This window comes from Tachysurus vachellii, chromosome 8, assembly GCF_030014155.1.
Source record: "Tachysurus vachellii isolate PV-2020 chromosome 8, HZAU_Pvac_v1, whole genome shotgun sequence".
Lineage (NCBI taxonomy): Eukaryota > Metazoa > Chordata > Actinopteri > Siluriformes > Bagridae > Tachysurus > Tachysurus vachellii.
In genome coordinates, this window is record NC_083467.1 from 10,052,858 (window position 1) to 10,076,249 (window position 23,392).

Sequence of the window (23,392 nt, forward strand, 5' to 3'; positions counted from 1 at the left end):
TGCAGTTATTATTTATGCAGCTAGTTGGGGCAAATATTCTAACACGGGGCACTAAAACATCCCACAATCAAATCCGTGTGCATTTTTGTTCTTTTGGCTAATTGCAATGGCTCTTTTCGACCTTTTTAGAAAAAAGGTACAGACTAACTAGAGGTATTTTTTTTTTTCACCTATTAACCTATTTTACTGAAACTGCTGTTAAATTCAACTTGTCCTAACTTATACTTCACAGAGCACTGATGTCCCCTCTACTCCAGTCTGAGAACAATAAATCTAATTCATTCACAAGCTGACAGTTTAAAACTGAATGATAGTTACTGGAAATGAAACCTAATCTACCTCTTCTTCACTATATGGCTTTGGCAAATGCTATTACTTTTTGTTCCTGTCAATCATGAGCCGTCATCCAGAGTAAGAGATGCCACACACAAAAACTGATTTTAATCATAATGTTTGAATTATTATACATAGAATAAACTTTCCACATTAAATACACATTCAGGTGATTCAGTAACCATCATCTCTGCATCTCTGCTACTAATCACCAGAAGATACAGAACACAGTATGTTGATTGACTCTTCTGTCTCATCTGTATTTGCAGCAGGATCAGAAGTTGCCAGGTTTTCTCTCTTTAATCTCAGTCCTTTACTTCACATTTGAGAGGTTACTGGAGGACAGTGCTGATGTAAAAGCATACAGGCCACATGTTCTAAGTTTTCCACATGATGTGAAACACGCCACTCCGTGCTAATTTTGTTTTGTTCAGGATTTTGATGCCGGCTCCGATTCACAAAAAAGAGGAATTAATTCTGTCCAGGTGTCCCCGAGTTCACTAAAGCTTCTCATGGCTGCTAATCCCACTCACAAACACATTGAAGGCTGTGAAGGATCGATTCATTTTAGTCAGCACACACACGGAGCAGAATCTCAGTTCACCAGCCCATACAGTCATAACACATTAGTCTTTTCTACTCTACTGTTTATTAATAAATAAACCAAGATTAAAACAATATCAGGAGGATGAATGATATGATTTTTGATACAGCATTACAGTGTGATATTGAGAGGAGGAGATCAACAAGGCCCATATTGGTTTTAATAAAGGTCAGAGCTGTGGGCTTCCTGCACAGTGGAACGTGTTTCTTTGGAACCAGTAATGGAAACTGTGACTCTGCCCGAGTGACCGAACGAGCCACTAGACACCTGCTAATACACCTAACCTTATTTGGCTTGTACAGTTTACCAAATAATGTATATGCACCTTTCTGTCTAATGATAAAGTGTGCAGAAATCTGAACTCCACAGTCACAGGCTCGTCTCTTTTCTTTTCGATGGGTTGCATCTTGCAGACACCTGTTTCTCACCAGATCTTCTGAAAAACACATTTTTTGCATAGTGGTGTTAAGTCCACTGACAGACTGAGCTACTGTTCATAAGCAATTTATCTTATCTTGGTTAGATATGTTTAATAATGTATTTCTGTTTGTTATTTCAATATTTATATTATGATAAACGACTAGAAGGTCAAAATAAAAGTGGAAAGGTTATTTATTTTGTTCGCTTTCTATTCATCTAAATGTATATTCTAAATGATTTTATATACAGCAAGAATCACTTTTACATTCAAACAGCAATGAGTATACAATGTAGAGAATAATTACAGAAATAAAGGTTTGAGACTACAGATGGGTTCCATGTTATATTGCACATTAAAAACGTTTCATTGTAGATTTCTGTAAAAATACCAAAAGCACAGGACTGAGGATGACTTACCATTGTGTTTGTGTGAGGAAATAAATAAAGAAAAAAAAACAACACATTTAACTCAGATACTGACGTAGGTGACTGATACAGATACCGATACAACTCCTTTAGGACGGCACTACAAAATGTTCAGGACCTAAATTTGTTAAAGCAAATTTTATCGCTCAGCACAGGTGCTCAAATTCACACTGCTGTCAACACTGTCAGTGAAATTCTTGTTTTTCTTTCGCATAAGAAAGACTAGAGCAAGGGAGCTTACTTGTGTTTTTGTACCCAAGTCAGTAAGACCTATTAGGACTAAAATATTTAATAATAATCCAAAACAAAGGATCAAATCAATAAAAAAAAAAAAATGCTGGCTTAAAAAGAAAACCTGAAGTAGAAAGGGACAATACTAAAAGCCTGACTGTCTGTTAGTGTGCAAGAAAGAGAACATAAAAATATTTCATTGAAATATTTAAAGAACAATCACTTTAATTAACATCATTTCAAGTTCATTTGGCTACGGTCCAGTCATGGCAATTTATATGTAATCACATTTAAAATAAAAAAAAACAAAACAAAAGCAGCTCATGAAGGTAGTTTACCAGATACCACTAGCAGTAACCAGATAGTGTGAAATAAGAATGAAAGCAAGTGTTAGTCGTGAAGGATTTGTGCACACCAAACACAAACGTAGAGAGGTTTCGTATGCTGCTGGGAAACAGGACATCTGAAGGCATTTAACAATTTACCTTTCTGCTTTTCTGTTACACAATCACATGCATCAGTCAGTCAGTGAAATATTACTAGTGCAAATAGTTTGAGCACAGCAACTATGTCAAACGTCAAAGAAAGGCAACTGAGTTGGTCTCCGTTTCTAGATTGATGAGAGGGACAGACTTCTTTATGGCAACACACCCATACTCTGTGAGCTCAAGCAAATGCTGGGCATTCAAAGAAAGTCCAGTTAAATCCACCTAGAGGGTTTGCTTTATAGGCGTGGTGAGCGGGAATTTCATCTCCATGAGCCGTTCATCTAAAAAAGAAAAGAAATGGAAAAAAAACCCAAAAAAAAACGTGTTAGCATAACCATATCCACAAACACAGCCAAGACATCTGGTATAGGTCTACTGAGGACACAGAGACTGCTGAATGATAAGGATTAGTGCTCCGATGTCATTAGTAGAGAAATTATAAGTTAATTCTAAACACATTGTTATTTCTGGTTCGTCATGAATATGGGCATCATCCTGGAACAGACTACAGTTCAGCCTAAGGAGAAAGTTTATCAGTTGGAATAACTAAGAAGTGTCAGTGCAAATCAACACTAAGGGGACAAAAGCACAAGAGCAAAAAATAAAGCGCACCCACTGCATGCGTCACCCATCAATACATCATATTACATGCATTCATTTGGCCTGTGTGAACTTAGCTGGCTTTACTGAAACGTATCTGCTGGGCTTGACGCAAATCATACTTGTGTCTAAAAACGATTGAGAAGCATGTAGGGTGCTGTAAATGATTGTTTTCCAGCTCTGTGCAGTTAAAGAAGTAAATGCGATATGTTTTGGATTTCAAGTGGATGTCATACAGCAGTAGGATTAGGATAATCTTCTTATGAACAAAAACCTCTTTCCATATTAATAATGTAGACATATACTATTATTGACACCTTATATTATAAATGTGGATCTACTTTTCGTTTGCAGTGAACAGCACTAACATATCTCTGTGCTTATAGTCAAGCTATCTGGTGACTAGGTTTTATAGGGAAACATCATGTTTCTCATCACAGCAGCTTTTATCTAATAGAATGAAAACTTTTACTATAATCGGTATAATAAAATGGTATGAATCTCTGCATCTCTGTTGTTCAGTGATGTCAGTGGCCAGTCCAACCACCCAAGGGTTTAGTGGAGGTAAAGCAGATTATTCTGCTGTGTTTGTGACCAATTGATTTTAAGCACTTCAAAAAGTATTTTTGAGCAGATTTCTCACATTTTTGAGTTGTTGTCTAGGGCATTTAACCCCGGAGTTATTTTCACTGTTTAACAATGGGTGCACTGATCATGGTCATATTGGGTAGCTACGAAAGACAAAGAATATTGAACCTACAGGCATGTTTCTCGTGACAGTGAAAATGCACAGAGCCACTTCCTACAGGTGAGTGTGTGTGTGTGTGTGTGTGTGTGTGTGTGTGTGTGTGTGTGTGTTCAAGTATGAGTGAAAATTGACATGGTGGTAATGTAACAGAGTAAATCCACCAGTTTGGGCCAACTGATATATAATCACTCTTTTATAATTTAATTTATTCTTAACTCCGTCCAGGGTGTAACCTGCCTTGATGCCCGATGACGCCTGAGATGCCCGATGACGCCCCGTGACCCAAAGTAGATCGGATAAGCAGTAGAAGATGAATGAATGAATGAATGAATATTCTTAAGTCACTGTGACTAAAACATACATAATTGTGTGTGTGATATAAATGTGAATAACAAGGGGTAACAAAAAGTCAAATTTTGCTTTTTCAGCTCAGCAGAGAAAACCCATCACATAAAATTGAAGGTTTTAGTAAGGTTTAATGAACTTTAGTTAACAGCTCATTTTGACTTGAATGCATTAATGCATTTATTTGCAGAAACACAGCCTATTTCTCTTCTATTAAAAAAAAGGCCAATTCAAGTCTTAAATGTTAAGCACTCAAGTGTTAAATGGTTGTTTCAACACCCATAACAAAGTTACAGTAAGACACATAAGACAAGAGTAACTAAGGTTTTTACCACACACACACACACACACACACACACACACACACACACACACACACACACACACACACACACACACACGTTTGTGCAGTTTATATCTAATCACTGGCATCTGTTTAAAAAACAAGAGGGATTTAAGAGTAATTGCGTTTTAAGGTCTGTATCTTAGTCAAACTGAAGTGAACTGTACGTGTGCATGCTCTCTTGCTCTCACACACTCGCCACACACATGCCATTTGGTCTAACAGCACTTAGAAACTGCAGCTGCACCCATTTCAAGTTTCAGCCTCACACCAAGTGCAGACAAGCAGAGGAACGCATCATCTGTCAGCAAATTCACCAATCCAGCTGCTTCGACCAAAAGAACTTGCAGGCCGTTGCGTACAAACCGATCGATTTGCCTTACAGTAGAGAACATGAGTAATAAAGTAAATATTTAATCAATGCACTGCCAACACTTGAAAGAGTATATTATGGAAACTTGATTAGAGCCACAGGGAGAAAAAAAACGATAGAGTAAATATGGAAAATGTTGCCTTTCCCACCAGCTATGATAAGGCATATGTGACAATATTCCTCAGAAAACAGTGGCCATTAAACCACAATACAGTTTACATCAAGGTGGATTCATGTTACTAGTTTTTTGTTATAATCCTGTTCAGTGGGTGAAACAGAAAATAAACAGAAACACACTATATGGCCAAACATATGTGGACATCTGACCATCAAACCCATATGTGGTTCTTCCCCCAGACTGTTGGCACAAATTAGGAAGCACACAATTGTACAGTATGTCTTTGTATGCTGTAGCTTTACAATTTCCCTTCACTGGAACTAAGAGGCTCAGATCGGTTCCAGCAAGACAATGCCTTTGGACACAGTCTGATCTCCATGAAGACACGGTTTACCAAGTTTGGAGTGGAAGAACTGGAGTGTCCTGCACAAAGCCCTGACCTCAAACCCACTGAACGCCTTTGTGATGAACTAGAACTCTGACTGCACCCCAGACCTCACCAACCGAAAAAAGCACACGTGTGTATGATGGTCAGTTGTCTATATGCTAAATAATTACTTTTGTATGGCTTTGTGAAGATGTGTCAGTTTATACTGAATGTCCATTTATGCTCCAAGATATTTGAGATGTTATCATTGGTCAAATTTATTGGGAAAAAAACAAATGGCAAACATGATCCATGTTATATCCTATGCTTAGAAGATCAGTGAACTACATTGGGTGTGATACACAAAATTCAAGTTTGCTCTTTTGCTAGCGTTTTGATAAGATGGACAGCAAAACTAAACATTCTTTATACATGTATGTCATATTTCTGTTTTCAATTAATTTCTACATAATACATAATAAAAAAAGAGCTAAAGTGAATGTGCACTGGGATCAGTGTTGAGAGAAAAAGATTTCCACCAGACTACATCTCACAAACCACACACAAGACTTTAAATGAACCCAAACCAGTATTCACCATGTCATGCACATATTTCTGATTTGTTTTTCCAAATTAGTCCAATGTGGCATAAAAACAAAATCCCCACAACCCTGGCAACTCTGCTAGCGTGACTTGTATTCAGAAATGATGGAGCTGTGATATCAGTGTCACACATCTCTCTGTTGCTCAGACCCATTTTCTCAATCCTACTTTCTAAGAGTTATCGCATCTAGAGACTCGGATCATAAATTATGATTTGCGTGATATCTTGGAAGTATGAAGCCTAAAGTTTAAATGATCACTGAGTAATTTAACTCAGAGTAAACACATGTTTTGTGTCTGCAGTCTCTTACATATTTTTTGTTTCTTTTAATCACCAAAAAGGGAAGTCACCAAAGAAAACCCGAACATTTTCCCCTGCAGTAATGTCAGGTTGTATACGTTAGTTTTATTACACATTACTCATGCAAACGATGAAAACAGTTATACAAGGGAGGAAAAAACCTTTTGCTGACCTGCATCCTACATGTAGATACTAGTCTGGTCCTGCTTATGTTTATGACAGCTTCCAAAAACAAAACAAAATCTGGAAGTTCCATTTCCCCACAGTTCTACTCTCTCAGCACAGCACAGTTTAGAGATCATGACACTCTAATGCCCATAACTCTCTTTCTAAACACATAAATCTCCAACCACTAACGAAACTGAAATATGAATGCAAAGGAATTGGAGGTATTAGTAGAAAATTACAGAAAATTGATCCTGCATGTTGCCTCATCCTGCATGTAATCTCATTTTCTTTCATTGAAAAAAAATCAACCTGCATAGAATCTGAACCAAATGAAAACTCTTCTATGAACTCACCAACCAATCAGATTTGTTTATTTTAACTGCCTGGCCTACTTATGAACAAGCTTTAAGTTCGACTCCTCTCTTAAGGCTTTCCACTAGATTTTGGAGTGTTTTTATGGGGTTTTGTGTGAATGTGTGAGAGTGAGAGTGTAAGTGAGAGTGTGCGAGTGTGTGAGTGACTGTGAGAGAGTGCATGAGAGAGTGTGTGAGAGAGTGTGAGAGAGAGTGAGAGAGTGCGTGAGAGAGAGAGTGAGAGAGTGCGTGAGAAAGAGTGTGCGTGAGAGAGAGAGTGCGTGAGAGTGAGAAAGTGCCCGAGAGAGTGCCTGAGAGAGTGCCTGAGAGAATGTGAGAGTGCCTGAGAGAATGTGAGAGTGCCTGAGAGAATGTGAGAGTGCCTGAGAGAGTGTGAGAGATTGTGAGAGAGTGTGAACTCACCCTAGTGTCATACTCCAGAACAAAGGGAGGGATGTCTATCTGTTCAGGTAAGATGCAAGTGAAGAGCTGCTGCAGGGTCTCTATGTGATGGACCTTCTCCTTCACTCCAGGAACACTGAAGGTAGTGAAGAACCATGTGGACACCTGAAACATTGGAGTAAGAACTGCTTGACTCAGTACCATTTCCAGTTTCTCTTAAGACATTAAACAGAACATTAAACTAAGGTCTTTTCGATCCCTTGTTCCTCAAATTGTGTCACTATGCAACAATAGACCGATTCTCATGAGGCTGTGGTTTGTGTTATGTACTGTATTGTCACTGTACAACAATGTTACAGCAAAACCCTTAAAGAGGACAGACTTTGGTGTACCAACTGAGTCTATCATAAAACCAGTCATTTTTCATCTTACAAAATCATTAAGCGTCTTACACTGTATTAAGAGGAACTGTACGCTGGACTGCAGAGGGATATAGACCAAAATTCACAAAGGTAATACTAAAAAACATGTGGATTCCTTTACAGTGACCTGTAGACCGTTCAACATTGAAAAATAAATGGACATGAAGTTTCCCAAAATGATTATGTGCTAAACACATGGGAATGCAGCTCATATGGATCAGAGAAAGAGAAGTCAATCACATTACGGATGCAACACTGCAAGTGTAGACAGAAATACTTTACCAAGCCTGACATTTCAAAACAGAAACAAGGCTGTAGCATTTTCTAACAAATTACCTTGGAACGAAATGATGGATGAACAAAGTAGAAAGCCTTCAGATTTTTTTTAAACCTGGAAAAGACATGGAGATGCATTTATGATACATAACAGATGAAACTAGTGAGAAATAATTCGTTGCAGAATGCTACAATTTCAATGTGTTACTGCATCTTTGGTTAAAAGCCTACATTGCTATATAGACTACACACAGGGACAACATCAACACTGTAGACCAAAATCTGGAAAAGTGTGATCCAAAGACACCCACTTTCCATTCACCTCTCATTTCACTGTATACTGCAACACCTATACATGGTTGAAATGACAATAAAAGCTTCTTGAGATGACCTTTCCACAAAAGGCACAACATCCTATTCAAATCCTCTTTGAACCTAAAAGAGGTTCAATATATACAACAATATGTTTCTTCAGCTTCCTCTTAGTGTCACTAGGCTACATGAGCTTGTGGCAGTCGGAAAATCCCTCCATACTTTACAGAACAGCACTCTTTATGTTCATAAAGCACCGAAGATACTTCAAAACATGGCACATTCATATTTATACTGATATGGATAAATGTCAATACATACTTACCTACAAACTAACTAATAGGTTTCAGGAGTTTTAAAAATTCAGATGGCTGGATTGTTTCAATATTAAAAGGACAATGGAAAAATGAGCTCAGGCCACCAGACTCAAAACTCTATTTCTGCAAGAGTGAAGAACAGAGCCATGGTAGAAGGCTTATGTCAGAGATCTCCCTACACGTCGTATTTCCTGATACAGTTAAACACAGATGAAGCAAAAGGCAAGATAAAAGTCTGATTACGGTCAAAAAACTCAGCATTGCTACAAAGTGGGAATGTTACCAAACCGCAGTCTTTTTGATAAACACTTCCGTTTTCTATTTTTGAGGCATTACTGCATTAAGCGCATTCTGATAACACAAAGTATGCATCATGATCTCATGCTCAGTCATAACTTCCTATTAATGCTAAAGCACCAAAACAGAAACCCAAAAGCAGATCAGGAAAGCCCCTAGCCTGGATCTTCACATGTACTTTCGTGTCACATCAAATTAAAAAAAAAATGGAATTCTACAGTACAGCACCCACAACATGACACCACCTCTTGCATACACCTGTTTCTCATATGGAGAAAGACGACGTATCAGAGGTGTCACAGGCTCTGATTTATCGAGTATCAAAGCGAATATAGTCAGTCCCTAAACTTTATACGCAGGAGCCAAAAACCCCGGCCAATTTCCCCAAACAAAATTTCATTTCTCTCTTCTGAGACTAAACTACATCCTCTTGGCTGCATTCAAATAACAATCTGGCACATGGTATGGCAGGGTGACAAAAGAGCAGGTATGAAAGCTGGAATCCAAGTACTCTTCATCCAATTGGCTGCACTCTTCATCCAAGTGCAACAAGGTCAAGATCCTCACTGTAAATCTAGATAATGGAGAGCAGGCTTAGGAAGCACAAATTATGAAGCCTCCCCATCCCCCATAAGTTTGTGCAGCAACCAACCGGCTTTACAATGCCGAGGTTTTATTTTTGGGAGTTTGAAACAAACATTGGTTCATTTGTTGATTGCTCTGCCTTAAAGAAATGGTGCGGATTTTCCAGAACAAAAATTCCCAAAGCTCACAAAGGCTTATAAGCTGTCTAAGAGGAATCTGCAGACAGTTCTGCAATAAATGATGTAATGCGATAAATGACTTCTTACTTCACATCAACAATGTCATAGAGCCTCTTGAGGAAGTCGGTGTCGAGGTGATTATGTTCACCGGTGAGTGTGTGGAAATACACCATCACGTATTCCTTTACTGCGATGTGATCCATCACGTGGATAAAATATAACAAAGCCTAAAGAGAGAGACAAAGAGAGACAGAGAGAGACAGAGACAGAGAGAGAGAAATACACATCCTAAATCATCCTAAAAGGTGAACATACTGTATGTTGTTGATAAATGAATACATGTAATAAATTTTACCTTCTCCACGTCAATGAGAGTTACAGGAATATTTCTGCCTACAACCACCATTACGGTTCTGCCACACCTGTCAACACCTGTAGCCAAAAACAAAGCATCATAAGTAAATAAATGTGAAAAACTTCTGGATAAAAACCGTCCAAGCTGCACTCGTCCTCGAACACGCTCTGTTTTAACTAATAAAACTAGATCCAGACCCAGTTCCAGCTACAACAACTCGTTTACCGTTAACTAAAGATTATAGATTTTGGAATCCACTCAGCCAGGTCAGTTATTATTAGTCAGATCTAGATATTAATACAATTATAATTTGCCCCGTTTTACTCAAGTGCCAGAGTCAATTACTGAGGTCCCGCCAATCAGCAGTGACTAAATGACTGTCGTATTATCTTTCAATGAAAGGAGTTTGTTTAAATTTCATCTGTAATGAGTGATTACGCCGTTACAGATAATGCCTACACAGCGACACGGCTGTCTGTTTTATACTCAGTAGGGTCGCTCACCACATACAGAGATGACATTACCTAACCAGGACAACTCAGAGATGATCGAAAACATCACCACAGCAACCATTTCTTTGGGTCTATTTTTGATCCCGAAATTGCAAAGCGAGAGAAACGGATTACAGAATCCCCCGCTGGTCTGCTCAATGAGCTGGAACTAAGGCTTCCTGCCCAGTTAGCAAACACATGCAGTGAGAAGATCCAGCACACACATGTGCACTGAGACACACAATGAGAAAGGAAAAAAAAAAAGAAAGAGAATGAGTTAGTGTGTGAGGAGAGACAGAGAGAAAGAGATTAATAAACAAGACATGGATGTGCTCATTAATCCCACATTTCTGGAACGTGATGATACATTCTTTCTTTCTCTCTCTCTCTCGCTTGTGCTCTTCCTGGAGCTCTCTCTCTCTCTCTCGCTTGTGCTCTCCCTGGCTCTCGCTCTCTCTCTCTCGCGCGCGCTTGTGCTCTCCCTGGCGCTCGCTCTCTCTCTCGCGCACGCGCTTGTGCTCTCCCTGGCGCGCGCTTGTGCTCTCCCTCTCTCTCACGCGCTTGTGCTCTCCCTGGCGCTCGCTCTCGCGCTTGTGCTCTCCCTGGCGCTCGCTCTCTCTCTCTCTCTCTCTCTCGCGCGCTTGTGCTCTCCCTGGCGCTCGCTCTCTCTCTCTCTCTCGCTCGCTCGCTCGCGCGCTTGTGCTCTCCCTGGCGCTCGCTCTCTCTCTCTCTCGCGCTTGTGCTCTCCCTGGCGCTCGCTCTCTCTCTCTCTCTCTCTCTCGCGCGCTTGTGCTCTCCCTGGCGCTCGCTCTCTCTCTCTCTCGCTCGCGCGCTTGTGCTCTCCCTGGCGCTCGCTCTCTCTCTCTCGCGCGCGCTTGTGCTCTCCCTGGCGCTCGCTCTCTCTCTCTCTCGCGCGCGCTTGTGCTCTCCCTGGCGCTCGCTCTCTCTCTCTCGCGCGCGCTTGTGCTCTCCCTCTCTCTCGTGCGCTTGTGCTCTCCCTGGCGCTCGCGCTCTCTCTCTCTCTCGCGCGCTTGTGCTCTCCCTGGCGCTCACGCTCTCTCTCTCTCTCGTGCGCTTGTGCTCTCCCTGGCGCTCGCGCTCTCTCTCTCTCTCGCGCGCTTGTGCTCTCCCTGGCGCTCACGCTCTCTCTCTCTCGCGCGCGCTTGTGCTCTCCCTCTCTCTCGTGCGCTTGTGCTCTCCCTGGCGCTCGCTCTCTCTCTCTCTCTCGCGCGCGCGCTTGTGCTCTCCCTCTCTCGCGCACGCTTGTGCTCTCCCTGGCGCTCGCGCTCTCTCTCTCTCGCGCGCGCTTGTGCTCTCCCTGGCGCTCGCTCTCTCTCTCTCTCTCTCGCGCGCTTGTGCTCTCCCTGGCGCTCGCTCTCTCTCTCGCGCTTGTGCTCTCCCTGGCGCTCGCTCTCTCTCTCGCGCTTGTGCTCTCCCTGGCGCTCGCTCTCTCTCTCGCGCTTGTGCTCTCCCTGGCGCTCGCTCTCTCTCTCGCGCTTGTGCTCTCCCTGGCGCTCGCTCTCTCTCTCGCGCTTGTGCTCTCCCTGGCGCTCGCTCTCTCTCTCGCGCTTGTGCTCTCCCTGGCGCTCGCGCTCTCTCTCTCTCTCTCTCTCGCGCGCGCTTGTGCTCTCCCTGGCGATCGCGCTCTCTCTCTCTCTCTCGCGCGTGCTTGTGCTCTCGCGCTTGTGCTCTCCCTGTGCTCTCGCGCTTGTGCTCTCGCGCTTGTGCTCTCCCTGTGCTCTCGCGCTTGTGCTCTCCCTGTGCTCTCGCGCTTGTGCTCTCCCTGTGCTCTCGCGCTTGTGCTCTCCCTGTGCTCTCGCGCTTGTGCTCTCTCTCGCTCTCGCGCTTGTGCTCTCGCTCGCTCTCGCGCTTGTGCTCGCTCTCGCTCGCGCTTGTGCTCGCTCTCGCTCGCGCTTGTGCTCGCTCTCTCTCGCGCTTGTGCTCGCTCTCTCTCGCGCTTGTGCTCGCTCTCTCTCGCGCTTGTGCTCGCTCTCTCTCGCGCTTGTGCTCGCTCTCTCTCGCGCTTGTGCTCGCTCTCTCTCGCGCTTGTGCTCTCGCTCGCTCTCTCTCGCGCTTGTGCTCTCGCTCGCTCTCTCTCGCGCTTGTGCTCGCGCTCGCTCTCTCTCGCGCTTGTGCTCGCGCTCGCTCTCTCTCGCGCTTGTGCTCGCGCTCGCTCTCTCTCGCGCTTGTGCTCGCGCTCGCTCTCTCTCGCGCTTGTGCTCTCGCTCGCTCGCTCTCGCGCTTGTGCTCTCGCTCGCTCGCTCTCGCGCTTGTGCTCTCGCTCGCTCGCTCTCGCGCTTGTGCTCTCGCTCGCTCGCTCTCGCGCTTGTGCTCTCGCTCGCTCGCTCTCGCGCTTGTGCTCTCGCTCGCTCGCTCTCGCGCTTGTGCTCTCGCTCGCTCGCTCTCGCGCTTGTGCTCTCGCTCGCTCGCTCTCGCGCTTGTGCTCTCGCTCGCTCGCTCTCGCGCTTGTGCTCTCGCTCGCTCGCTCTCGCGCTTGTGCTCTCGCTCGCTCGCTCTCGCGCTTGTGCTCTCGCTCGCTCGCTCTCGCGCTTGTGCTCTCGCTCGCTCGCTCTCGCGCTTGTGCTCTCGCTCGCTCGCTCTCGCGCTTGTGCTCTCGCTCGCTCGCTCTCGCGCTTGTGCTCTCGCTCGCTCGCTCTCGCGCTTGTGCTCTCGCTCGCTCGCTCTCGCGCTTGTGCTCTCGCTCGCTCTCTCTCGCGCTTGTGCTCTCGCTCGCTCTCTCTCGCGCTTGTGCTCTCGCTCGCTCTCTCTCGCGCTTGTGCTCTCGCTCGCTCTCTCTCGCGCTTGTGCTCTCGCTCGCTCTCTCTCGCGCTTGTGCTCTCGCTCGCTCTCTCTCGCGCTTGTGCTCTCGCTCGCTCTCTCTCGCGCTTGTGCTCTCGCTCGCTCTCTCTCGCGCTTGTGCTCTCGCTCGCTCTCTCTCGCGCTTGTGCTCTCGCTCGCTCTCTCTCGCGCTTGTGCTCTCGCTCGCTCTCTCTCGCGCTTGTGCTCTCGCTCGCTCTCTCTCGCGCTTGTGCTCTCGCTCGCTCTCTCTCGCGCTTGTGCTCTCGCTCGCTCTCTCTCGCGCTTGTGCTCTCGCTCGCTCTCTCTCGCGCTTGTGCTCTCGCTCGCTCTCTCTCGCGCTTGTGCTCTCGCTCGCTCGCTCTCGCGCTTGTGCTCTCGCTCGCTCGCTCTCGCGCTTGTGCTCTCGCTCGCTCGCTCTCGCGCTTGTGCTCTCGCTCGCTCGCTCTCGCGCTTGTGCTCTCGCTCGCTCGCTCTCGCGCTTGTGCTCTCGCTCGCTCGCTCTCGCGCTTGTGCTCTCGCTCGCTCGCTCTCGCGCTTGTGCTCTCGCTCGCTCGCTCTCGCGCTTGTGCTCTCGCTCGCTCGCTCTCGCGCTTGTGCTCTCGCTCGCTCGCTCTCGCGCTTGTGCTCTCGCTCGCTCGCTCTCGCGCTTGTGCTCTCGCTCGCTCGCTCTCGCGCTTGTGCTCTCGCTCGCTCGCTCTCGCGCTTGTGCTCTCGCTCGCTCGCTCTCGCGCTTGTGCTCTCGCTCGCTCTCTCTCGCGCTTGTGCTCTCGCTCGCTCTCTCTCGCGCTTGTGCTCTCGCTCGCTCTCTCTCGCGCTTGTGCTCTCGCTCGCTCTCTCTCGCGCTTGTGCTCTCGCTCGCTCTCTCTCGCGCTTGTGCTCTCGCTCGCTCTCTCTCGCGCTTGTGCTCTCGCTCGCTCTCTCTCGCGCTTGTGCTCTCGCTCGCTCTCTCTCGCGCTTGTGCTCTCGCTCGCTCTCTCTCGCGCTTGTGCTCTCGCTCGCTCTCTCTCGCGCTTGTGCTCTCGCTCGCTCTCTCTCGCGCTTGTGCTCTCGCTCGCTCTCTCTCGCGCTTGTGCTCTCGCTCGCTCTCTCTCGCGCTTGTGCTCTCGCTCGCTCTCTCTCGCGCTTGTGCTCTCGCTCGCTCTCTCTCGCGCTTGTGCTCTCGCTCGCTCTCTCTCGCGCTTGTGCTCTCGCTCGCTCTCTCTCGCGCTTGTGCTCTCGCTCGCTCTCTCTCGCGCTTGTGCTCTCGCTCGCTCTCGCGCTTGTGCTCTCGCTCGCTCTCGCGCTTGTGCTCTCGCTCGCTCTCGCGCTTGTGCTCTCGCTCGCTCTCGCGCTTGTGCTCTCGCTCGCTCTCGCGCTTGTGCTCTCGCTCTCTCGCGCTTGTGCTCGCGCTCTCTCTCTCTCGCGCTTGTGCTTGCACCCTCGCTCGCTTGCTGTCTCTTGTGCAAGCGCATGCTTGCTTGTCTCATATGATGAACAGAAGGCTGGAAAGCTAAAACAGACCTGTTTGGTATAAGGCCTTTAGTGCTGCTATGTCCGAGAGGTCCTCTGCTCGTGCTCTGCACAGCCAGCGGTTATAGCTACAAGACAATTCAGACTCATAAGAAAACTTCATTACAGTCATCAACATAACTAAAATGTGATAAACATTGCAGATACTAGGAAAAGGCTTATTTTAGGATTAAATGTCAACCTGGTATCAGAACCCCAAATCTCAAAGCATGACTGTAACTTCATTTAGAGTTCTTGGAAGTGTACAGTACAGGGAAAGTTCTTACTTCCTCTGGTGCTGTTTCTGTTGGGAAGCTTCAGAGAGCTGACCCTGAAGAATGAGTTTTCGCTGCTTGTCTACATCTCCCTCCATTTTTGCAAAAGCATGATTGCCAACAAGTACCAGGTCAGAGTCTTCAGAATCATGCTCAGAGCCATCTGAAATACACACATGCACACACACACAATCTTGTTGTCAGGAAATGTTCAAGTCACAGACATGATCCACCAAGTCAGATGGAGGCCAAAAAAAAACCATCATAAAATTCATAAGTCAGAGACTATGAGATGTGGAACCCAATGACTTCTGATACATAATACCTGGCTCTTAAAGTACCACTTCAGTCACAGTGGTACACAAGATGTTTTTAAATCTCTCCTGTTCTAAGATTACCGTAAGCAAGCCTTTTTTTTTTGTTTTTTTTGTTTCCAAGAAAAGTCATGGTTGAAAACTGTACCAGACCTCTTTATTGGAAAGTAAAGAAAACATAACCAAGGTGACATCAGGACTAAATTAAGTGCAGATGTATTTTCTGATAAAGGCATTATATGATCCTTTTCAGCCACTTAAAAGCATCAACACTTGATTCATTCTAAAGAGTAAAAGCTTTAGAAACAATTCCGCACAGAGAATTTGAGCTGTTATTCCAGATCATAAACCACATGTGGGAGAGAGTGTGTGTTTATTTTTACTGGGAGCAGCTATTGCAGTTTGTTTGAGCTGGATCGATAGCTCAGAAGGAGGGGTGGTCACCGGGACACAGCTGGACTACAGGCTACAGGATCTGGGACTGAGAGAATGGCTGGCAAACCTGCGTTGACAAATAAACACATCCATGTAGACTTACTGACACCAAGCAAACAAACCACTCATCACACAATCCCACATCAGACACTACAACATCTCACACACAGACCAATAAGGGCTCAGAGTCTGTGGGTTTTGAGTGATTGATCGTGGTGTGCCAGCTGAAAAGGTCTCCTGAGAACACTACTCAGCACTCAGAGCAGGGGATGGATGACTAGAGAGGAAGAAATGGTTCATTTAACAATTAGACTCACCTAAATCCACACCACAGTAACCAGCAGCCGGTCTTACTGCATTAGCAGGACAAACTAAAAGCCTTCTGTTCTACTCCGATATAGATTACTTAACTTTCATCACTGTGAGCAAAACATTTTCCCATGAAAATCCACCCTTTCCTTAAAGAAAGACTCTTTGGCAAATCTGATGATGGAAAGCTGGAAACAATGAATATGATTAATGAAGGGTTTTGGAATACTGTATTAGCAGGTCATGCTTCAAACCCTTAAAGAGTAACACGCAAGTCTGCAGTTTAGTCATTTTAAATGCAGAATGGGTTTGGTCTTGAAGGATTTCTCAAGTGATACAGAAAGAACACGGTCATATTAAACTATTTGCATAAAAGTTCCAGGCTTTTCAGTTGTGTGTAAAGCTTATTTACTTTCTTTGAGCTGACTAATGATGTTGGACACATACTGAAACCCAGATACCAGGTTAGCAGGGTCTCACCTTCCAGGCTGCCAGGCTTCTCAGTAATGCGGATCTGCCTCTCAAGCACCACAGGTTCCCCCTCAGCATTCCCGATGTCGGCAGGCAGTAAAGGCAGACTGGCTCTCTCCTCCTCCTTTGAGCGTGGATAATAAAGTGGCAGTAACTTCCTGTACACTGCCTGAAAAGAAAACGCCAATAAGGGGGAAAAAAACAAAATAAACAAAACACACACATCAAAGTTAAATGTATATCGGATCAATCAGAAGCAAATGCGATTTCAAGCTTATAAATGACCGTCAGAATGTCAGATCAGAATTTTGCTTGTGTTTTTGTGACTTTTATATAATTAGCTCACAGATCAAAAAGAAAATCAGATCAATCGGAGTTTGCACATAATGAACACACATGTCATGAGCTAAACTGGTGCCTTTTGCACCATAAAACAGACCTCCTCGTTGTCAGACACAGCAAAGACCACAGCCTCTAAGCTTTCTCCATGATACTCCAGAAACCTGCGCACAGTCCCTGATGAAACACATAGACAAAACACATTATTAGCAACTCGTGTTTTTGAGAAAGTGAAAACGTGTACTTGTGAAAGAGACCTACGTAAGGTTATATGAGTAGCATCTGCGATGGGATATCCTCTCTTGCCTGTACTGACCACACAAAGACCCACAGAAGACATGCCATGCTCTCTGCATTGAAACGTCAACAGAGAGACAATCAGACATCAATTTACATTCTGTGTCTCCACCACACCAGTATGCAAATGATCTATAATTACTTATCATAGTGTACAAGACAGTGTTATAAACAGAGAATAACACTATAAACAGTGTTCCATTTAAACAAAAAGCTTCTGCTATTGCTGTTCACACCCAATAGTGCCCAAACAAGCTACACAGCTCTGGTGAGTAGGATTATAAAACAAAGCATTGCAACATTGGTATATCTTCAGATGTTCACTACAAAAGTAGTTCACAGACTCTATACCCATGGTACCCTGCTTTCAGATTTGTTCATTAAAAAAAAATTCAACTCTGGTTTCTCAGGACCTGTGAGAGAAAGTGCTGGTTGTGTACTAATTTCCCACTATGTGATACATACGTGATACTTACTTGGCCAGTTGCATGACATTTCTATAGCAGCTGTATAAGGAGCTCTCAGCAGCTGTGCGATACTTTTGTTTATATTTGGGGCCAACTGTATGTAAAACAAATCGTGCAGCCAAGTTGAAGCCCTCTGTCATTTTGGCCTCCCCCGTCCGACATCCTGTATAAAACAAAACACACTCACTCCCATCAGAATGTAAAAGATATCAGTTTCATAATGTGCAAAATACTTCTAAAAATGAAGTGTTGAAAGAGAAAAAACAGGAAATAACAGGAATACTCGTTTTGCTGTGTGCTTGCCTGGAGTCTGTATCCTCACTCAGTAGTGCCCCCTACCTTTTAGTTTGAAAAGTTCCTCCCTGAGCTCGGGGCCAGCGTGTCTGTGAATGCTGTCTGAGATTGGGTTCTTGTCTGTAAGGGTCTCGTTGCTTGTATTCACAATAGCGGTGCAGTTTAAAAGTGCCACATCACCGTTGCTGTAATGATAAACACACAATAGGGTATTTGCAAGGGCAACTATAAAATGCACCACATAAACAGCTGAAATAGAACAGGCAAGAATATTATAACTGCCAGAAAACAATTCATCCAGTTTTCAAATATTTAATTGTTCCAGTTTAGTAAGAAAATTCTCTGGAGGTCAGATCACTCGTTAATGAACGGGACAGATGTGATCTGAAACATCTTCTGTGCTGCACATGTGAATCACGAGCATAATGAAAAGATATGTGCTTGCTTATATTGTTTAAGTTGTATGTAATGAATAATACCAAAGAGTAACTTTTGTATCAATCATATTCTTTACAAAATCAAAATTCAATAAAAACAGCAGTCAGCTTAACTTTAAGGAAGCTATGCAACCAAAGTTGTGCAAAAAGTCTGCAATGTACAGAAGAAGCTAAGGCTGAGCTCATGTCATCACGTGTATGTGAACTAACAAGAATCACGAGGCAGGGGGTTGTGGGATAGCTGAATATATAGTATATAAGCTGGGACCTGTCAAATGTAAAAATACATCTTTCTTCCCTTTCATTGTTCATTTCTCTACTGCATAATTATTTAAGACTGAATATTATTGTACACAGTATATTACTGCTTAATATCATGGAATTGATACTGATGCTTTTGTAAGGTGTAATGTGACTCACAAGAGAATAATCTTCCTGTTGATATCCTCTCTGAATGGAAATGGAGAAACAGGAGAGTTTACGTCAGTCAGCTCTTCAGCCTCTTCCCTCTGATAAGACTCCCCTTCCTCCTTGCCATCGATAGTCTCTTCGAGCTGATCCCAGGTGGGAAGTGTGTCCACGCACACAAACTGTGAGCGAGCGCCCAATGGATCCATGCTGCTAATCCCCAGGGCAGCAGTGAACTGAGGACACGATATAACACACTTTGTGTTAGCAAACACACTCACAATACATCCCATAGCAAACATGGAGATATTCTGAAATTCATGGGGCAAAGATAAACATATAGAATATCACCATTTGATGAAATGCTGGAGCAGCTAACAAATAATAGAGGTACATTTTATTATTTAAAAAAGCCAGGATAAACAGAGAGGGTTGTGTCAGTAAGGGCATCCAGCGCAAAATGTGCCAAATATAAAACATGCGAATCGTCAGTGGGAATTTCTGTACGGGATTGGTAAAGGTCTAGGTTAACAACGACCGGAACCGGCGCTGTTGACCTACAGGGTGTCGGCGGGAATTGGACTTCTTTTGGTCGAGGATGGAGAGGAAGGGAAGGGTTCATAGAGAGAAGAGGAAAGGCAGGAGTATAGGTCTCAGAATATGGACTCAATGTTGGTACAAAGACAGGGAATTGTACAGAGCTGGCAGACCCCAGATGGAAGAAAGTGGTGATTGGAGACTTCAACAGGCATGTTGGTGAGGGGATCAGAGGTGATGATGAGGTGATGGGCAGGTTTGGTGTTAAGGAAAGGAACCTAGAAGGACAGAGTGATAAACTTTGCTAAGTGGATGGAAATGGCTGTGGTTAACACTTATTTCCAGAAGAGAGAGGAACACAGAGTTACATATAGAGTACAGAGTGGAGGTAGGAGTACGCAGGAAGACTACATTCTATGTAGACAAGGCAATCTGAAAGAGATCAGTGACTGCAAAGTGCTAGTAGGAGAGAGTATAGCCAGACAGCATCAGATGGTGATTTGTAGGATGTCTCTGGTGGTCAGGAAGAAAAGGGTAGAAAAGATGACCAAGTGGTGGAAGTTAAAAAAGGAAGAATATTGTGAGAATTCAGACTTCAGAAGCTGAGACAGGCTTTGGGTGGTCATAAAGAGCTTTCAGATGACTGGGAAACTATAGCAGAGGTGATCAGGGTGACACATAGGAGGATGCTAGGTGTGTCATCTGGAAGGAGAAAAGAAGATAAGGAAACATGGTGGTGAAACGAAGAAGTACAGGACAGCATTCAGAGGAAGAGGCTAGCTTAAAAGAAGGAGTCGCAGCGCAGAGTAAAGAGGGACGTGGCAAGGGCCATACAGGAAGCATACGATGAGATGCATGACAGGCTAGATACCAGGGAAGGACCAGAGATGGGAAGGATGTGCAACAGATGATCAGAATCAGAATCAGCTTAAAGCTGATTAAAGCTAGAGATGGAAAGGTGCCAATAGGAGAGGTGAATCAAGAGTGAAAGGCTATTGGTCCTGATGACATACCTGTGGAGGTGTGGAAGTGTCTAAGAGAGACAGCAGTGGAGTTTCTATCTAGATTGTTCAAGAGGAATTTACAGATTGAGAAGATGCCCGAGTAATGGAGAAGTGTTCTAGCGCCATTCTTTAAGAACAAGGGTCATGTGCAGAGTTGTAGCAACTACAGAGATATAAAATTGATGAGCCACACAATGAAGCTATGGGAAAGAGAAGGGGAAGCTAGGCTAAGAAAGGAAGTGAATATTTGTGAGCAGCAGCATGGCTTCATGCCCAGAAAGAGTACTACTGATGCAATTTTTGCTTTGAGAATGTTCATGAAGTACAGGGATGGTCAGAAGAAGCTGCACTGCGTCTTTGTGGATTTAGTGAAGGCATATGACAGGGTGCCCGAGAGAGGAGCTATGGTCCTGTATGAGAATGTCAGGAGGGCAGAGAAGTACGTCAGAGTACCAGGGTAGTTAAGGATATGTATGAGATGAGCATGACAACACTGAGAGGTGACACTGAGAGGTCAGACAGAGGAGTTCAAGGTGGAGGTGGCACATCAAGGACTGGCTTTGAGTCCCTTCTTGTTTGCTATCGTGATGTGCAGGTTGACAGATGAAGTCAGACAGGAATCTCTGTGGACAATGATGTTTGTGGCTGACATTGTGATCTGTTAGTAAGAGTAGGGAGAAGGTGAAGGAACACCTGGAAAGGTGGAGGTCTGCTCTGGAAAAAAAAGGAAGGAAAGTCTGTCATGGTAATACAGAAGAATACATGTGTATGAATGAGAGATAGGGATGTAGTACAGTGAGGTTACAGGGGGCTGAGGTCAAGAAGGTGCAGGAGTTTAAGCATTTGGGGGAAACCGTCCAATGCAACGGAGAGTGTGAAAAAGAGGTGGAGGCACCTCTTCAGGTAGCAGAGATGAGGATGTTGAGGGTCTCTTTAGGAGTGACGAGGATGGACAGGATTAGGAACGAGCACATCAGAGGGACAGCTCAGGCTGGCTGTTTTGGGGACAAGGACAGAGAGGCTAGATTGAGATGGTTTGGACATGTACAGAGGAGGGAGATGGTTATATTGGTAGAAGGATGTTGGAGATGGAGCTGCCAGGTAAGAGGTCAAGAGGAAGGCCAAAGAGGAGATGTATGGATGTGTTAAAAGAGGACAAGAAGGTAACTGATGCGAGAGTACAGGATGCCGAGGATAGACTTAGGTGGAAACAGATGATTCGCTGTGGTGACCCCTAACGGGAAAAGATGGAAATAGAAGAACATATTTTAACATTTAAAATATCCTTTCTGTAAACAACTCTCTATTATGGCAGTGCAATAGAACAAAAATACATTAAAACTTGAAGGTGTCTACAAAATGCTTACTCCCATAAACAGTTAATTTTTAAAAAATAGGAAATCTAAGTAACTGAGTACCTAAGTAAATTAACAATTAACCAGATTACATATTCAGTTCACATTTTAATCCAATAAACTGCATTCAATCAGAATTTACAATATAATTGCTGTACCTCAAAAAATTGTATTATGACATGTAATTATGTGCAAACATAAGGCTGGCCTTATGTTATAGAATATCAGAATCAGAATCAGAAAGGTCTTTATTGTTTTCACATACGAGGAATTATTTCTAGTACAGGAGCTCCAATATGACCCTGAACATGTAAAATACAAATGATATAAGATATTAGATAATCACAGCTTATTTCTATGTCACGCTTAGTTTACACATCACTAAATTTTTATGGTTAGTGGAAAGATGTGTGGTGTTTTTTTTGCCAAAAGTGAGACATTTATCATGTTGAAAAATGTGTAAATTTGCGCCCTCTTCAGTTTATGAGGTGAACTTTCTGCTAATGAATGTTATGGTTGAAATTATTAAATGGCTGCCACCATCAAGATATCCTGATTCAGGTTCATTACCTCAAAACAGGCCACAGGATGTGTATTTCTTGTGAGCTGTTTGAGTATTGCTGAAATGTGAGGAAGTTGAGTGTTGCGCCCTAGAAAACTATTGACATTTGCACAATGACATCTCTCTGCAGTCTGACACAGTCTAAAGCCTGTGATTGAAAAATGGAACAAAGTCAATCTTCTTGAGAAATCTGAGTTTCTAAATTTTATTACACAAGGAGAAAAGGTTGACGAGAAATGTTTAGACAAGACACTCTTCTATTCACCAAACTACCTTGTTATACTCAGCAGTGAGTGTCTGTTTGCTTTGGGATAATGAACCAACAGGTTTTTGTGTCCTGACAACAACTAACAATCATACAGCCTCAAAAGCAGTTCAATCTCCATTCAGTCCAACATATAACCCTGTAGGTTTATTGCAGTTGTTTTTGTATTCCAAATAATTTGGGTAAATACAGGGGAGAAGAAAAACCTTCACTGAAACCTCACACTAAGATCAGCTGACGTGTGTAAACACTGTTTTAGGTTAAGCATCTCCAATAAGCCAGAGTTCAACCCAGTTTGATTATTTGCTCATTAAGAAATATCTACAAAACCTAGACACCTCGATAGTCTCAACGTCAACTGAGTTTTGTGTGGAAATTTCATTTGGGGCTCTTCTTTATCCTACTTGTTCAGATCACGTGGAATAAATCTACAGAAACGTGTCATTTCAGAAAGCAAGCAAGTAAACAATATCAAGTTCAATACAGTATTATGCTTAAGGAAACAGGAAATCAGGAAATATCATTTATGACGACTGATAAATAAAAGACCAACAAAAATTGTGTATTGAAAAGGTAAGAGTTAAAATAGACATTCGACACAAGAATACTTACCTCTATATACCTAATGGAGCAGTGTAAACAAAGTGAAGCCCACTGTTCTATGCTAAGCTAAAGCTAACACACAACAAACAATACACAACTAACTCGAAGTCTAACGGTGAGAGTGCTTTTTATAATATTCCAAAAAGATCAGCATTGCAAAAACGTTCTTTAGCGAGTTCACACTTAGTGACATTTCATTATACGTGCAATTACTAGTGACTTGCTCTACGTTATGTAGCGCGTGTGGTCAGCTGATTCTCAGTAAAAATACACGTG

The 23,392-nt window shown here is 43.8% G+C and overlaps 1 protein-coding gene across 2 annotated transcripts; it reads right to left on the minus strand.

Annotated features, from left to right (window-relative positions):
* Positions 1–419: 419 nt before the first annotated feature.
* Positions 420–23,377, minus strand: gdap2 (ganglioside induced differentiation associated protein 2). 2 transcript variants are annotated; one of them, XR_009648955.1, is made up of 15 exons: positions 23,126–23,377; positions 18,803–19,026; positions 17,991–18,130; positions 17,661–17,814; positions 17,149–17,237; positions 16,988–17,064; positions 16,558–16,717; positions 15,032–15,182; positions 14,757–14,833; positions 9,967–10,043; positions 9,699–9,838; positions 7,982–8,036; positions 7,245–7,388; positions 1,775–2,783; positions 420–1,373 (listed from the first exon to the last, which is right to left on the minus strand). XR_009648955.1 is itself a non-coding variant. In XM_060876161.1 (14 exons), the coding sequence occupies exons 2-14, from the start codon at positions 18,997–18,999 to the stop codon at positions 2,763–2,765; spliced, it is 1,482 nt and encodes a 493-aa protein (XP_060732144.1). In that variant the 5' UTR covers positions 19,000–19,026; positions 23,126–23,377; the 3' UTR covers positions 1,532–2,762. The 2 variants fall into 2 exon arrangements, 1 of the variants encoding a protein (XP_060732144.1); XM_060876161.1 differs by lacking the exon at positions 420–1,373 and having other exon boundaries at positions 1,532–2,783.
* Between the last annotated feature and the right edge of the window lie 15 nt (positions 23,378–23,392).

Bases quoted from the DNA above. Each gene is read 5' to 3' on its own strand.
- gdap2 (XM_060876161.1), bottom strand. From the start codon at position 18,999: ATGGATCCATTGGGCGCTCGCTCACAGTTTGTGTGCGTGGACACACTT. The intron at 16,718-16,987 runs GTCTGTTTTATG...TTTTCTTTTCAG, and splicing joins CTGTGTCTGACAACGAGGAG to GCAGTGTACAGGAAGTTACT. The intron at 14,834-15,031 runs GTAAGAACTTTC...ATTGTCTTGTAG, and splicing joins CAGAAACAGCACCAGAGGAA to CTATAACCGCTGGCTGTGCA.